The sequence below is a fragment of the Choloepus didactylus genome, chromosome 20 (genome assembly GCF_015220235.1).
Source record: "Choloepus didactylus isolate mChoDid1 chromosome 20, mChoDid1.pri, whole genome shotgun sequence".
Classification (NCBI taxonomy): Eukaryota; Metazoa; Chordata; class Mammalia; order Pilosa; family Megalonychidae; genus Choloepus; species Choloepus didactylus.
The window spans coordinates 12,850,206-12,866,856 of record NC_051326.1 but is presented as its reverse complement, the minus strand read 5'-3'; the positions used below and the strand labels follow the sequence as shown (position 1 = coordinate 12,866,856).

Here is a 16,651-nt window from a genome sequence, read left to right as displayed (position 1 = left end):
AGGTTTTTGTTTTTCTGCATCCTCACTCACACTCAATATTATTTTACATTTTTGCTAAGCTAAGGGGTATAAAATGTTATCTCATATAGTTTTGTAAACTAACAGCTCTATTGAGATATAAATTCACATACCATACAACTTGTCCATTTAAAATGTACAATTCAATGGTTTTTAGTATAGTCACAGAGCTGTGCAACCATTATCACAGTTGATTTCAGAACATTTTCTTCATCCTGAAAAGAAACCCTGTACTCCTTAGCAGTCACTCTCAACACCCCTAAGTCCTAGGCAACCACCAAGCTACTGTCTGTCTCTATGGATTTGCCTATTTTAGACATTTCCTATAAATCGAATGATACAGTATGTGGTCCTCGGTGACTGGCATAATGTTTTCAAGGTTCATCCATGTTGTAGTATGTATCTGTACTTCATTCCTTTTTAAGACTGAATAATATTCTATTGTATGGACACACATCATTCTATTTATCCATTCATCAGTTGATGGATATTTGGGTTGTTTCTACTTTTTGCCTTTTTATGAGTAGTGCAATTATAAATATTCATGTATAAGTTTTATGTGGACCTATGTTTTCATTTCTCTTGGGTGTATACCTAGGAGTGGAATTACTGGGTCATATAGTATTTCTATGTGCAACCACTGGAGGAACTGCCAGACTGTCTTCCAAAGTGGCTGCACCATTTTACCTTCCCACTCACAATGTATATGGGTTCTGATTTCTCTCACCCTCACCAACACTTTTCATTACCTGTATTGTGATTCTAGCCATCCTGGGTGGTGTGAAGTAGCATCTCATTGTGGTTTTAATTTGCATTTCCTGATGGCTAATGATGTTGAGCATCTTTTCGTGTGCTTATTGGCCATTTGTATATCTTCTTTGGAGAAATTTCTACTTAGGTCCTTTGTCTACTTTGGAATTGGGTTTTTTGTCTTTTTATTATTAAAGTATAGGAGGTTCTCATTTTGTTTTAAGATACAGTTCCTTCATCAATTTATCTGTTTATGATGTTGAGGTAAGGAAGGTTATTTTTAAACAAGGTCCAAAAAATGTAAACTATAAAATCAAGTAGATTAAAGAACTATGTGTGAAAAATAAAATATTTTTACTTAAAATTAGGAATTTTATGTAAAATTCCTAAAAATTTGAGGAAAAACATTGCAGGTATGTGTAGCTACGTGACTAGTTTCTGGCCTACAGGATGTGAACAGAAATGATGTGCAACCTCTGGGTCTTGTCCTTAAAATGAAAGAAGTACACCTTCCTGTCTTTCTTTTCCCCCTTCTTGTCAGCTGGGATATAGACAGATCTGCCATATTTGACCCTATAGGAAATGGCAATACCTTAGGAATGGTAGAGCAAAACAGGCAGAAGGAGTCTGCATCCTTGACACCTACCCAGACTATCCTGTTAAAGTCACTATATTTGGGTCTACCTACTATCCTAATACTCTCCATATTTCTCAGTAACATGCTTATTTGCAGTATCTCTATTCTGCCAATGTTAGACATAACCTATTGACATGCTACCATGAAAGAAGAATTTCACTTTCTTACACCAAACTTCTACATAAACATTTATCTTCCTCCTTTCAACAGTTATTAAATATTACTTGCTATAATATAGTCCATAAGTGAGTGAAGGTGTGTAGTATAATATACATTTTTCTCTTATTTTGAGTTTTAGTTTTTCTGTGTAGTTAATATATCCCTAAACTTTCCTCTGGAACTTAAAAATTCCTTTCAATTTGGTCAGTCATCAAATCATCTCTTTGTTCCATATTTTTTTTTCATGGAGACATCCTTCCTAGAGTCTTCTATAACCCTGTTCCAATTTGGACTAGTTTTATTTTTGGGTTGATGCACATCTGAAATCCTGGGTCTCCTTTCACCTATCTTCTGTGTTAAGATTCCATGGGTTCCCTGGATTAAGATCTTATGCCTTTCTCTTTTTTTCTTGGTTTTGAAAGAAATCTGAAAAGGTACACATGAGATAACATTCTGAGACACTGAATGTCCAAAATTTTTTATTTTGCACCCATACTTCTTTTAGATGAATACAGACTTCTAGGGCTAGAATCCTAGTTTTCAGTGTTCTTAATGATCAGTCTGAGCCCATTTCGAAAGCAATCTAGTATGTGTGACCAGTTTTTTCCTTTCTGTTGTTTTTTCACTCTGGTATTTTGAAATATGAAATTGTGCATTGGTGTGAGTTTTTTCTTCTTTTTTTATTCACATTGCTGGGCACAGCATGAAGGCTGTCAACCTGGAAACGCATATCCCTCTAGTTCTGAGAATTGTTTTTGTATTATTTCTTCTACAATCTCCTCTTTTCTAGTTTCTTAGAGTAAGTGCATGACCAAAATATCTCTGTGCTTCTCCTTCACCAGTACTCTGAACCTTTTCTAATTCTACAAGAAAGCTGTCCAGAGACTTAGCTGAAAGTGTGCCAATTTCAAAAATTGTGAGTGCATGACTTTTCCAGTTTGGTGAAAGATTTCCCATCATTAAAAAGGCAGTAAGAGTTGAGTCAAATAGGAATGCAATACATTCTTAATAACCTGTACACAGACTCAAACTGCTTAAACTGGCTGTGTTGCCTGGATCTTCTTGACTATTTGTATCAGTATCAGCAGTCAATGAAGCTTCCTACTTCATCAGGACTCCTACTTTTACCACCATCCTATGATAGGAGCATCTTCTGTGGATCTAAAGTACTCTTTAACCTTTTTACTGACGGAACATTCCTCTATGATGAATAAAGTTGATCCAAATTTACTACTTGCCTCTTCTTACTGGCGAAGCCCAAATGGCAACACACTGAAACAGCCTTATTACTGTAAGGGCAGTACTTTCTTCTATCATTTTGTCTTTTGGATTTTATATGTCATATCTTATTTTTTCCTCTCTCTCCTTTTATCCTTCCTGATAATCTTCATTTCTGCACTCTTCTCCAACTCAATTTCCTGTGTTTTCCTATCAGCCTGTAGCACTGTCTTTAGTATTTCTTGCAGTGCTGGTCTCTTATTCATAAACTCTCTCAGTGTCTTTTTGTCTGAAAATATTTTAATCTCTCCCTCATTTTTGAAGGACAGTTTTCCTGGCTATAGAATTCTTGGTTGGCAGTTTTTCTCTTTCAGTATCCTGAATATATCATGTCACTGTCTTCTCACCTCCACGGTTTCTGTGGAGAAATCTGTACATAGTCTTATGGAGCTTCCCTTGTACGTGATGGATTGTGTTTCTCTCGCTGCTTTCAGAATTCTCTCTTTGTCTTTGACATAGGACAATCTGATCAGTAAGTGTCTTGGAGTAGGTCTATTGGGATCTATTCTGTTTGGGGTACACTGTACTTCTTGAATCTGTAATTTTCTGTCTTTCATAAAAGTTGGGAAATTTTCAGTGAATATTTCTTCTATTATTCTTAATGCCCCCTTTCCCCTCTCTTCTCCTTCCAGGATATCCATAACACGTATATTTGTGCGCTTCATGCTGTCATTCAGCTCCCTAAGAATCTGCTTGTATTTTTCCATTTTTTCACCATCTGTTCTTTTGTGTGTATGAATTCAAATGTCTTGTCTTCCAGTTCACTGATCCTTTCTTCTGCCTGTTCAAATCTACTGCTGTGTCCCTCCATTGTGCTTTTCATCTCCTCCATTGTGGCCTTCATTCCCATAAGTTCTGCCATTTGTTTTTTCAATTTACAAATTCTTCTTTATGGTCATCAAGTGTCTTCTTTATATCCTTCATCTCATTTGCCGTATCTTCCCTCAGTTCATTGAATTGATTTAGCATTAGTTGCCTCCACTCCTGTATCTCAGTTGGATTATTAATTTGTTCTTTTGGCTGATCCATATTTTTATGCTTCCTGGTATGGTTCATTATCTTAAGTTGTCTAGGCATCTGACTTTCTTGATTAGTTTATTCTGGAATTTGTTTTCTCTCTTTTACCTAGGGGTTTCTTGTTGGTTGGCTTTGTTCTCTGACCTCTGTTGCTCAGTTCAACTTATTCTAGACCTCTAACTTAGGTTCTATTTGGTTGATCAGAATGTTTCACCTCTTGTTTTTCTGTTCTTGCCCTGCTTCTATGTAGTCTTTTTGTCAGAGGGTCTCCTCAGATATGGTTGACACCAGTCAGGTTTTCCCAGTCTAAAGAGGCCCAGGTCTCAGGAGGAGGGACAGGAGTTTCCCTAAGAATGAGACCCTCCTGTGAGACCTCTAGAATCGGTGCTTTTCCTATCCTGTCCAGCAGGTGGCACTTGCCAGCTCGCAGTTCCCCTACCAGTGTAAGGAGGTAAAGTGCCTTTAATTCTCTACAGACTCTGAGCCTGGGGGTGTGGCTGACTGAAGCTGGAATCAGAATTCCAGCCCCAGGGGTCTTAGTTCCCAGAAGGAGGGCTGCCAACTGAGCTGGACCTCCCTCCACTCTTCCAATCCTAGGAACTCCAGCTGTCTCCCAGGGGCACTATTCCCTTCTCCCCTTTCCTCTTTTGGGCAACTCCAGCTTAATTCTTTAGTCAGCCTTAGTTGCCAATTGAAGACTGGGGTGGATACCTTCTTCAGAAGTGAATCTGGAATTCCAAGAAGTTCTGGGTATTCTGTATCCTCCTAAGACCAGCCTAGACCTTTGACCTGGGCTGTCTGATAGAAAATAACCATGTATGTTACTTTTAAATTAAAAGTTGAAATTTTGTCAGTGTCAGAATAGGGAATTTAAAGATGCACTTCTGGATATTGTCTGATAATTACTCTCCAACAGCTTCAATTCCACCCCTGCTGGGGGCTATTAAAGTGCAAAAAGATAAGGAGTCAGTGAGAAAGGAGAAGGACAAAATGTAGGGGGGGGGGGAGTTTTTTTGGAGTCAGGGAATGGGTACCTGCTTTTATGTAACCCCCCCCTTCTCGGAGCCCAGCTCTTCTTTAGGACTCTCAGTTCCAAAAAGTAGTTAATTAATTTGTTAATTAGCTCTGCAGCTGAGGTTGGGTTGAGTCCCCCTTCTTGCCCTCAGCAGATTGTTGTTTTTTTTTTCCCTTTCAGGGAGTCAGCAGCAAGACAGTGCAGGGGGTCAGGGTGGGGAGGGGCACCAGACCCCTGGTCAGGGAACTTACAATGTTCACTGCAATCTCAGCTTTTCCTCTTGCTCCAAACTTGTGTATGATGTGTGGCTGGTCACTGGAGACCCTGAAAATGCTGTTTCATACAGTTCCTGGCTAACTAACAGCTGCCCTAGAGGAGAGACTAAATTTCACACCTCGCCACTCCACTATCTTGCCCCACCCTGAAACAGCATTCTTAACCAGGGATAAGTCTATCTCGAGGACATTTGCAAGCTCTGCAACATTAGTGTGCTCATCTATTGAAACAAATATTTATAGAGTAGAGTTTCAAAATAATCACCTTGCACTCAATTTATTACAAAACCTTCAAGAGGAGAAACTGCGAAACAACTGTCATCAGATATTGGTACATCCGGATAAACAAATCCTTTGTTATATAAACTATGTACTACATTGTAATCTAGTGATACAGAGAGTTGAGGACCTGAATCAACAATCTTATCAATAGTGCAATTCTCAGGCAAAGTGCATTCTGTGATATATCCAGCCTGTACCACCCACCATGCCTCTATGATAATTTCCAGTGGCTTTATTGGTAGAAGATCATGGGCTGTTTTCCATCTGAAAAATTTTTTTGATGATTTACACTGATTCATTAGATCAGTGTTCTGGTTTCTTCCTATGCCAAGAAGTCATAGACAGTCAGCAGCAGTAAAACTGGGAAATAAATCATAACTTTTCTCACTGTTCATAATATCCTCCATAATCCCACTGTAGGATGAAAATGATGTTATCCACAGGTCCTTAACCATAAGATCTGACAAATGGTAAGTGTACAGCACGAGATGCTCTCAACTGTATTTTAGGAGTTCCTCATAGTATTTGCATTCATCTTTCTTGACACATTTAACTAAGTTATTTCTGTATCGTAACTGATTGAGGATGCTGTATAGAATAACCTGCTTCTCATACTCTCTCCATGAATTTCCAAGACTCTGCCTCACACTGGCTGGCAACTCGCTCCAGGGGTGGTTGTGCTGGACATGGACCTCCACATCTATGATCATGGTGCTGGAGGCTGGGCCCAGGCCTCCCACTACCTCCTGCTACTGAAGGTCCAGGCTGCCCCATGGCCAGGGCTCCCTAACGCTCAGAAGGAGCAGAAATTGGTGGCAGGGGTGCCTCGCTGGCTCCAAGTTTCTCTTCCTAGTTTTGACCCACTGGAAATCCCTCCTTTTTACTTGATCTGTTCTTTTTTGCTGCTACAAATAATGTTACATCTCCCCAAGTAATCCTATAAATTTCTTATCTTTTTTCTCATTAGCTTGTCTTTTCATTTTACTTTCTAAAAGATTTCTTCAGATTGTCTTTTGACCCTTCATTCCTTCAACAGATAGTCACTGAAAGTCTACTATATCTCCAGGAACCATTATATGCATGGGGCTGCAATGGTGACTAGACAAAAATCTCTGCTTTCATTGAGCTCTAGTGGGGGGAGACAGAAAATAAACAAATAAAATATATGTCAAAAATAAAATGCACTGTGGGGAAAATAAATAAAGCAAAGTATAGAGGAATGTGTAGGTTTTTTATCTGAATTTTAAACAGGGTGGTCATTTGAGCAAAAGTATGAAAGGGGTGACAGAGTGAGCCAGGTGGATGTCTAGGGAAAAGCGTCTGGGCAGAGCGAACAGCAAGGCAAACATCCGAGGCACAGCGTGCCAGGAGTGACGGGAGCAGAGGGTGTGGGAGGCAGACAGTAGGAAATGAGGTTGGAGAGGCAAAGCTGGTTTTTTTTTTTTTCAGCTAAACTGTTATTCATTTCCCAAAGGTATTTCTTATTCTGAATGTTTCATTTTATAGCATTTTATTCTTGTTTCATGGATGAAATATCCTACCTTTTATCTTTGAGGGACTGTTTGGTTGTCTTAAGTTTTCTTATGCTCTCTGCATTGTCTCTGCTTTCTCTGAGTTTCATGTTTTCTGTTGGTTTTGTTTGTTGTTGTCTTTTATGTGATGGGCTTTACTCAAATATCTAGCTTTTTGTTCATATTAAAGAGTTCACATAAAGAAGTACTAAAAAGCTGACTGGCAGCTGTGTGAAGGGTTGGAGCAAGGCAAGGAGCTGACTGTTTTATTTGGGATTCCCAAATGTCAGTGTCTATATGTCTTTTCCCTTGGACTGCTCAATTTTCCCAGAAGTTTCCTGCCACTTTCTGCTTAGGAACTATAAGCTAGGCTGTTAGTGTTTTGCGACTAAACAGGTAAAAGGGCATAGCCTCTTGGCTCTCTCCCTTGCAGACTTACAATACCAGTTTCTCCTGTCAGCTAAGTTGACTGTCACTAGACTATATGTTTTACAGGTTCTAAACTCTTGTAGACCTCTGCTGTCTGCTGCCAATTCCTCACCCATTCTCTTTGTTCTTGTAGGTTCATGCCTTTATATTTTCTTAGTGACCCTAACCCTAACCCTAATGGAATTTCTGGGGAAAGTGAGATATATTAGTATGTTTAATCTATTAGGATTAACTAAATTCTCCCAATTGACGTATTTTTCTAATGTTAAAACCTATGTAATCATGATGAATCTTTTTAAATACTTCACTGATGGATTGCATTTATAAAGAATTTTTCCTTCTATGCTTTTAAATGAGATAAGTTTATATTTTTCCATTCTTATTCCAATCCTTTCTCAAATAGTACCTTGGTAGGTGCTATCCCTCTTTTTCTATTTTTGGGTAGAGTTTGTATAAAAATAGAATTACTGGTTTTGAAGATTTGTTAAAATTAACTTGTAACAGTATCTGGGCCTGATAAATGTTTTTCTTGTTGACAGAGTTTTCTTTAATTTTGTTTTAAAGTAATGGTAGCTAATATTATCAAATACTCTCTGCATACCAGCCAGGAACTGTGCTAAGCTCTTTTTTCCTAAATGAATCTCTTTTAACCAAAATTATACACGCCAAAGGTTGAAGAGTCAAATAGTTTGAGAAGGTTTATTTCTAAAGCAATGTCTCCTTTCCTTATTCTCCCTGCCTCAAATTTCTATCTCCCCGGAAGACAACCACTTTAATGTCATTTAGCTGTTTCTTTTGTTTACCAACATGTTGCTAAATACCTTGCTACTTACCGCTTCTTGGTATTTCAATCTTAGGTATTAACAATTGGTTTCCCACCATGTAACATGAAGCTAGATCTTTTACTTTACCTACCCTTTCATATATATACTTCCCATCATCTTCTTAGTATGATAAATTAGTATCATACTTCGGGGCAGATAAGTCTATCTGGTCTTTATATTACCATGACTACATAAACACTTCACTATTGAAGAACCATGGAGCACACTCTGATTTCTTTTCCTTTTCTGCATTTTTTTCCTCATCAATAATATTCTTATCTTTTCTCTGCTATTTCCCTTCTCTATTTTTTGCTCTACTTTTCTTGGAAGAATTCTTCATCATCATATTCTATCTCTTGTACATTTTCATTTCTTCTATCATATTTTTAACAATTCCTATTAGTTCTGTCTTGTTCTTAATTTTTCTACTTTTATAGCAACCTTTTCTTATTTTGAGGATACAATATCTTTTTATTCTAGGATATTCTATATTTTTCTACATTCTATATTCTTCTATATTCTAGGATATAATGATAGTTTCTTGTTATTATTGAAATTTTCGCCTCCCTCAAGAGTGTCTGTTTACTGCATGTTCTTATATATAATGAGTCATGTCTTTTATCAACTCAGTCATTATTTCTTGGAATACTGCCTCTCTTAGACCGGCACTCTCTTTTTGAAACTCATTTCCAGAAGACATATTTTGGAGCACTTCTCTGCTGCATTCTGGTCATTTCCTCAGATCTCTAGTTTGCTATTTACCTCATTCACTAGTTTTTACTTTTAGTGACTTTATTTTCACTTCTATTAAGTATTAATTTTTCTTTTTCCAAATCCATCTTCTTTTGTTCATCGTGTCATTTTTATAACTTTTATAATTTTACAACTTTAATTATTTAAAAGATATTCATTTATAGTCTTTTCACACTGATGCTATTGATCTGTGGTTCTTTTAGTTCGAGTTCTTCTGTCTGTTGTTTGTACTCTTCCTCAATGTAGATTATTTCCTCATATGATTTATAAAAGTTCATGCAAACCCGCCCTCAGAAGAGCTTTCTCTGTGGGAATCCCATGGGGCAGGACTGTGGGAGTGTTTCTCCCACACACCAATTCCTCCAAAATCACGTGCCGTACATGTCCTAATAGCAAGGTGCACAGGTTGGTTTACCTTGTTCCATTCTCTTCATGAGCTGTATCTGATCGACTGTCTTCTTCAAAATCTTGCATTTGTCTGGTTTTACACTCAAGCTGTCAATGTCACTGATGTTGGCAGACAGTAACTCAGCTAGCTCTTCTAAATATTTATTTTCTTGCTCCCGGCGCCTCTTTTCAGTGCTGTTACACAAAGAAAATCCAGTTAGGGTACATTTTTATCACTGTATTTCCTTTTCTGCTCTAATATTTAATATTTAAACATTTATATAGATCCTTATTTTTATCCAGAATATAAAACCAGATTTAAGAAGCAAGTTAAGTTAAACAAAGTGTGGAAAACTACAGCTAAATACATACGTGAACTACTGCATTAACAGATGTTATTTCTTCAATAATGTATACACATCAAATATTTCAAATCACCAAAGTATCCTAGATATTAAGAGGAACCAGCAGTAAATATATTTGTTGCATCTGGAATTATTTTACATTCTAATAAATTATCTCCTTGAAATAGAAGATCTGAATTTTCAAATAACTTTGCTTTAAATTAAGCAGGGCAGGCTAGACTAGAGTTCAAATAAGTTATAATTAGAAACCTGATAAACTCTTGATTCTTATAATTATCAGACCCTTGGTTGGTCCTCATCAAAAGAAAAAGAGTATCCATTCAAAAAAGAAAAGAAAAAAATAATAAATTAATAATTAGAGAAAAGTACAGAGAACAATGTCTTTTGTGTATAATTTTGTCCTACAAAAAAAAAGCCATCTACTTACAAGTTCTCATAAATGTAACAGATAAAATTAAATTGGATTCATCTCAAAGCAAAATAACGAGAGCAAGGAATAATAATGCAAACAGTAGCACTTTTTTTAAGCATTCTGAATGTATTTAATGAATATTATTCATTTTTGTTTTCCAGTTTTACCCCTGATTTATTCAGTGAAGTGATCAGGCAACTTGCTGCTTTATATAACACATGAAAAAACAGTGAGAATTAATTTGAAATGAATTTTCCTATTATCAGACTAACATAATAGGAAAGATTGGTCACAAGTAGCTCTTTGTTTTATAAGCAGCAATCAAAATCATTTGGCTAGAGAAAAGAGGTAAGAAGAGAGAAAAGATTAGTTGCTAAAAAGCTCATAATTAGCAACAATTAAAATACCATTTACTTTTCTTAATGAAAAAAGATTATTAAGGCTACAGCACTTATAGAACAACAGAGTAAGTTGAAATGAATCAAGTCAACTAATCAAAGGTATTTACCTGTATAAAACAAAATACTAATAAATGGTAAACATCCCAAAACAAAATCAAATTTTAGAACTATAATAATAACATCTTCTGTTTTTATCTTTTAAGTTTTTCATTATTGAGGAATTATTCCCATTTTTTTTTTTAGCGAGTACTAGATCTTACAACTTTCTCAGCAAGTACATGCAGCAAGATATTTTTACAAATTTCTCACTAATGCACTGAAAACTAGGCATGAAAAAAATAAGTAACATGTACTTTGATAAACACAAGGTTTTAAAGAACCCCAGCTCTGCAATCTGTGTTTGGAAGGATATCTGATTTTACCTTAGAGAAACTAGTTGTTACTAGACTGACTTAGTAGATTCAGCAAAAACACAATTTGTTTAAATCTATGGATCTAAATTTCAACATGAGTAAACTGGATTACTTGGTAGGACTCACAAATCTGTTTTTGACACTGAGTTTTGTGTAAAACTGAAGTGCTGAAACTACTGTAAAAGAAAACAAAGGGCAGGATAGGAAGAGAGAAAGAGAGTGAGCACAACCAAAAGTAATGGAATAGTCAGGTGTCTATAAAATGTTTTAAAATCGAGACTAGGAAAATCACCATGAAATGAGGTAACCAAAAAGCAAGGATAGAGAGTAAGCGCAGAAATGCCCAAATAAAGTAGAAACTGATGGAGACATGGAGATGACAAGAGCAAACAAACAGAAAAACTACCTCAATGGAAAAGAAATCTTCCTTTATTACTTTAGGCCATCTACATTTCTCCCTTTACTAACTCCCTTTATTGCCATTTCTATTGTATAACTACCAGTTCATGATACTGAGTTAAAGTTCACATGTATCTTCTTTCCTCGAATTTACTAGCTAACTCAACAAATACAACTATACTTATCATGTGCCAGATACCATGTACTAGGTCCTGGGGATGCAGGGGTAAATAAGAAACAGTCCTCAATCTGTAGGAAAACAAAGAAAAGTAAATAGGTCATAAAAATCTTGTCATAAGAGAGTAATACTATAGAAGTGCACAGCAATGGAACTTAAACCTAGAAAATGAGATGTCTAATCTTATCAGTAGTTAGCAGGGCAGGGAAGGATTGATTTTCTGAATAAGAAAATAGTCTTTTCAAAGATATAAAGTGAGAGTCAAAATATCAAGCTAGAGAATCTTTAAGTAGTTCAGTATTGCTGATGTTGGATGATAAGAAACAAAAGGGCAAGAGATGTGGTCTGGGCCAGATAACAAGGGATCTTGTGTGCCCTGATAAAGAGCATGATATACTATTTAAGCACAGGGTCAAACATCCTCTGCCATTTACTAGTTATGCAACTCTGGACCAGTCACTTAGCAATAACTTAACCTCTCAAAGCTTTGATTTCCTTGTCTATAAAATAGGAACACTGATGTTAATTACTCATAGGGTTTTTTGAGGATTAAAAGAGAATATACATGTGAAATGCGTGGCAGACTGCCTGGCAAATAGGATTAGCTCAATAAATGTCATCTATTATCATTATTATGATTGTTTACTTTCAGGGCAATGGGAGTCCAGAATGGTTTAAGAAGAAGAATGAGTGACATCAGATTTATAAGATTCTTGAAGATAGAAAACATGTCTCACACTTTTCTAATATTCCTTTAATGCTATGCAGATGGTGCTGGCTGAACAGCAGGTATTCAGTAAACACTTACTGAATGAATTGTAAATGTGAAGACACAGCTATCTGCCAATGTAAGATTGGCATTTCAATCCTCATTCACCTAGAAGAGTTAAGGCATGGAGAAGAGGTAATGGGGCACCTCACCCTACAAACAGTCACTGAGAAACTCCTCTATCCAAGACTCTGTACACAGGGCTGGGCAATATGTTCAGGTCCAACATACGCTCTTTATGATAAATGAGCTCACAATCTGTTTGGGGAGACAGCATATTAATAACAAAACTCTCAGAAACATTACAAAGTGGTATTCTCACATAAGCTCAATTTAAAAATCACCATATCCAAAATATCACTTTATTAAAACTGAAGAACATACTAATAAATCTCAAGGAAATGATGCTTTCAAACACAAAAATGTGAAGATAGTTATCTTTAAGACATACAAGAAGAGAAAAAGAATGTAAAATTTTTGATCTTTGCAAATTAAGTGATGAGGGACATAAAAAATCCAAGAGAACAGATAAGAAATTAAAACAAGTAAGAAAGTTCAGTATAATGGATGGGTACATGATTAAACCCCCCAAATCATCAGCATTCCTATACATTAGTAACTGTCAATTCAAAAATGCAATAGGTAAAACATTCCTAAGAGCAATAAAATCTCTACGGTATGTAGGAATATATCCAACCAAAGATATACCAGACATTCATGGGGAAAATTACAAAATGTTATTGAAGAACAAAGACTTGAATAAGTGAAAAGGTTTACCATATTCATAAAAAAGAACATTCTAGAATCTAAAGTCTATATTATAAAAATGACAATTCTCAATCTATAGAAATAAATGAAATTCCAGTCAAAACCCCACCAGGACTTTTTCAGGGAAAACAAAAAACCGACTCTAAAATTTGTATGGAAGAGTAAAAGGGCAAGAACTAGGAATACAATTTTGAACAATAAAAAGAAAAAGGCACCTGCCCTCTCAGATAGCAAGGCTTATGTTAAGAAAGATTAGGACTGTATCACTATATACACAGGAATGTGATAACAGTACAAAAGCAGAAAAGAATAGTGTCATGAACACTGACTTTCTACTTGGGAAAAAATTAAATTAGATTGCTACATTACACCATATGCAAAAATGAATTCCATTAATACCCTCAAAGTGTATTAGAAAAAACACAAAAATTACATTTAAGACCTTGAAGTACAGGAAAAAATTTCTTAAACAAGAACCAAAAAACTTTGATGCATGAAAATTCAACATTTGCTATGTCAAAAGATATTATATACAGATTAAACAGACAGGTTGGGAGAAGATATTTGCATCAAATATAAGCAAAATATGGTTAGTAACTAGAAAACTTAAAAAATAACTCTTACAAATAAAAACCAGAAAGACAAATATCCCAGCAGCAACATGGGCAAAAGATATAACAAGAAAATTAAAGAAAAGGAAAACATAAAGGTCAATAAAAATAGAAAATGAGGATCAACTTATGTAATTACCAGGTAAATGTACTTAAAACTATAATCCCATGTCCATCAGATTGATGACAAGTGGAAGTGAAAAGAGAACAGTGTTGGTAAGGATATGATTGATGAAACAGGAACTCTTGATGACTGACATTTGGAGAGCATGTGGAAATTACCTGGTTAACAAAGAAATATGCATAGATCCTAAAGCTCTCTTAAAGAAACTCTTACCCATATGAAACTGGAGGTGTATCGAGGATGTTTACTTCTGTGCTGGGTTCAAGAGAGAAAATTTGTAGCCACCTGTATGTCTATCAGCAGGGCACATTTCAAACGTTGCATATTCATGCAAAGATCGATGGGAACAAATAAATCTGTGTAAATTTATATCTAAAACTCATATTGAGAAAATGCTGTGCTGAAACTTTTCATTTCTCAACTTTTAATTTCATTACATGTAAAACAATTAATTTACTTCAATAAATAAATATTGATTGGAGTGATGTCATCAACATAGCAACATAAGACACACCCTGAAAATACCTCCCCAGAGATTCAGCAAATAATAGAGCAAATCCCACTTGCTTAGAACTCTGGAGGACGGCAGAGACAGGAGAAGGACTCCGCAAATGCTAAATTGAAGAAAAAGAAAAATATCAGGTAGGGAATTTTCATCCCATACCTGCCAATCCACTTCCCTTCCTCTCACTTGGTCCCACACATGGTGGGAGCTGCTTAGAGGCAGCAGCCTGGATCCCTACCACCAGGGACACAGACTACAGGGCCACTCAGAGCAGCGAGCTGGAACCCCACGCTCATCCGGGCACAGGGATCCAAGTCCACAGACACTACAGTGGAAATGGAGCAAGAGCTGCTGAGGAGTGCTGCGTATAAAGGGGGGGAGGGGGCGCACCAGGCAAGTGATGCACTCACTCAATACAGATTCTGTTGGCTGGACCACCTAAACATAAAATGGACTTTTCTGGAGTGACCCACCTTTCCGGATTCACCCCTTTTGGCTTCCTGGGGTGGGTTATCCTAACAGGAAGGGTGGTGGTGGAGGGATTGAACTGAATTGCTGTAAGACAGAATTGAAAAGAATAAAGAAAATGGGGCATTTAATGAGGGAGAGAATTTAAACAAATCATAGGTACTGGGGTGAAAATTCTGCACAAAACCAAAAAGAACAGATCAAGATTCTGGGAGATGGAACAGAGGAAAGAAAGCTTTCTCCTAGTGGTCAATTACACAAAAAAGTTCAACCTTAAAAATTGTACTACATATCCAGGGCACAAATCAGATGAAGACAAGGTGAGAAAATCTGGTCAAATATGGGCTATTCAAAAGGTCTAGAATAAGTTGAACCAAGTGTCAAAGATGAAACGTAATGGAAAGACAATCAACAATAAAACCCTAGACAAGAGGGAGAAACTTACTTTCAAAGATAACTCATCAAAATAATCACATGCCTAGACATCAGCAAAAAAAATTACAAGCCTTTCTAAGAAACATGAACATATAGCTCAGTCAAGAGAACAAATTAAAACTTCAGAGGAGACACAGAATTTGGAACAACTAATCAAAGAAATTCAAACAAATCTCCTAAAGCAATTCAAGGAGATGAAAGAAAATATGGATAAAGCGATAACAGATTTAAGAAGACAATGAATGGGCATAAAAAAGAATTTGAAAGTATAAAAAGAAACATAACAGCAATTATGGGGATGAAAGGCACAACAATAGAGATTAAAAGTACACTAGAGACATACAACAAAAGATTTCAACAGGCAGAAGAAAGAATCAGCGAATTAGAAGAACAAGACAATTGAAATCATACAGGCAGAAGAAAGAACAGAAAAAATTTAACAGGGTCTCAGGGATTTGAGTGATAGCACAAAGCACACAAACAAACGTATTATGGGTATCCCAGAAGGAGAAGAGAAAGGAAAAGGGGCAGAAAGGATATTTGAGGAAATAATGGCCAAAAATTTTCCAAATCTTAAGAAAAAAAGAAATACACACACCCAAGAAGCACAATGTACTCCAAACAGAATAAATCCTAATAGACCAAATCTGAAACACATACTAATCACAATGTTAAATGCCAAAGATAAAGAATTCTGAAAGCAGCAAGAGAAAAGTGATTTGTCACAAGGGACACTCACAAGGGATCCTCAATAAGGCTAAGTGCCAATTTCTCATCAAAAACCATGGAAGTAAAAAGGCATGATACGGGCAAGATGGCGGCATAGAGAGGAGTGGAAGCTAAGTAGTCCCCCTGAAACAACTACAAAAAACTAAAAACAACTAGTAAATAATCCAGAATAACTGTGGGGGGACAAACAAGAACATCCATTCATCATACACCAACCTGAATTGGGAGGAATGCCCGAGAACACAGCATAAAATCTGTAAGTAAAACCTGCGGAACCAGGTCGGGAGACCCCCTCCCCCATAGCCCGAGCTGCGGAGCTGCGTGGTGCCACAGAGAAGCTCTCTCCCAGCAAGCAAATACAGCTCAGCTGAGCTCCAACTGGGGTTTTAAGTAGCGAGTGTGAACTGCTCACTACAGGTACGCAGCCCCAAAAAACACACAGAGGCTTTGGGTGACGACTGACCTGGGAGAGCCGGAGGGTCGCCTTGACTGGGTCTGAAGGGGACTATCTGTTTCTTTTTTGGCTCAGTGGAGAAAGCCCCAGTCATTTTAACTTTCCCGGGCTGTGACTCGGGGAAGGGCGGAGACAGCACAAGCAGAGAGCAAGACCACTGAAATGCTAATGACCTCCACCTGGGGGCTCTGTCTTCTCTAGGAGGAAAGGGGTGGGGCCCTTTCCATTCAGAACCAGACCCCAGAGCCTGGGGGAACACGGCCATACCGCCTCACACCCGTCAAG

General features: G+C 37.0%; 1 protein-coding gene and 1 pseudogene across 6 annotated transcripts in view; both read right to left on the bottom strand.

Moving 5' to 3' along the window:
- Nucleotides 1-16,651, bottom strand: part of NCOA1 (nuclear receptor coactivator 1) — a 296,364-nt gene that overhangs the window by 86,538 nt on the left and 193,175 nt on the right. For all 6 annotated transcript variants that reach the window (XM_037813217.1, XM_037813216.1, XM_037813218.1 and 3 more), the window contains one exon: nt 9,364-9,530. In XM_037813217.1, coding sequence (XP_037669145.1) covers nt 9,364-9,530 — 167 coding nt within the window. The remainder of the gene's footprint in view (nt 1-9,363; nt 9,531-16,651) is intronic.
- Nucleotides 1,311-7,492, bottom strand: LOC119516768 (annotated as a pseudogene).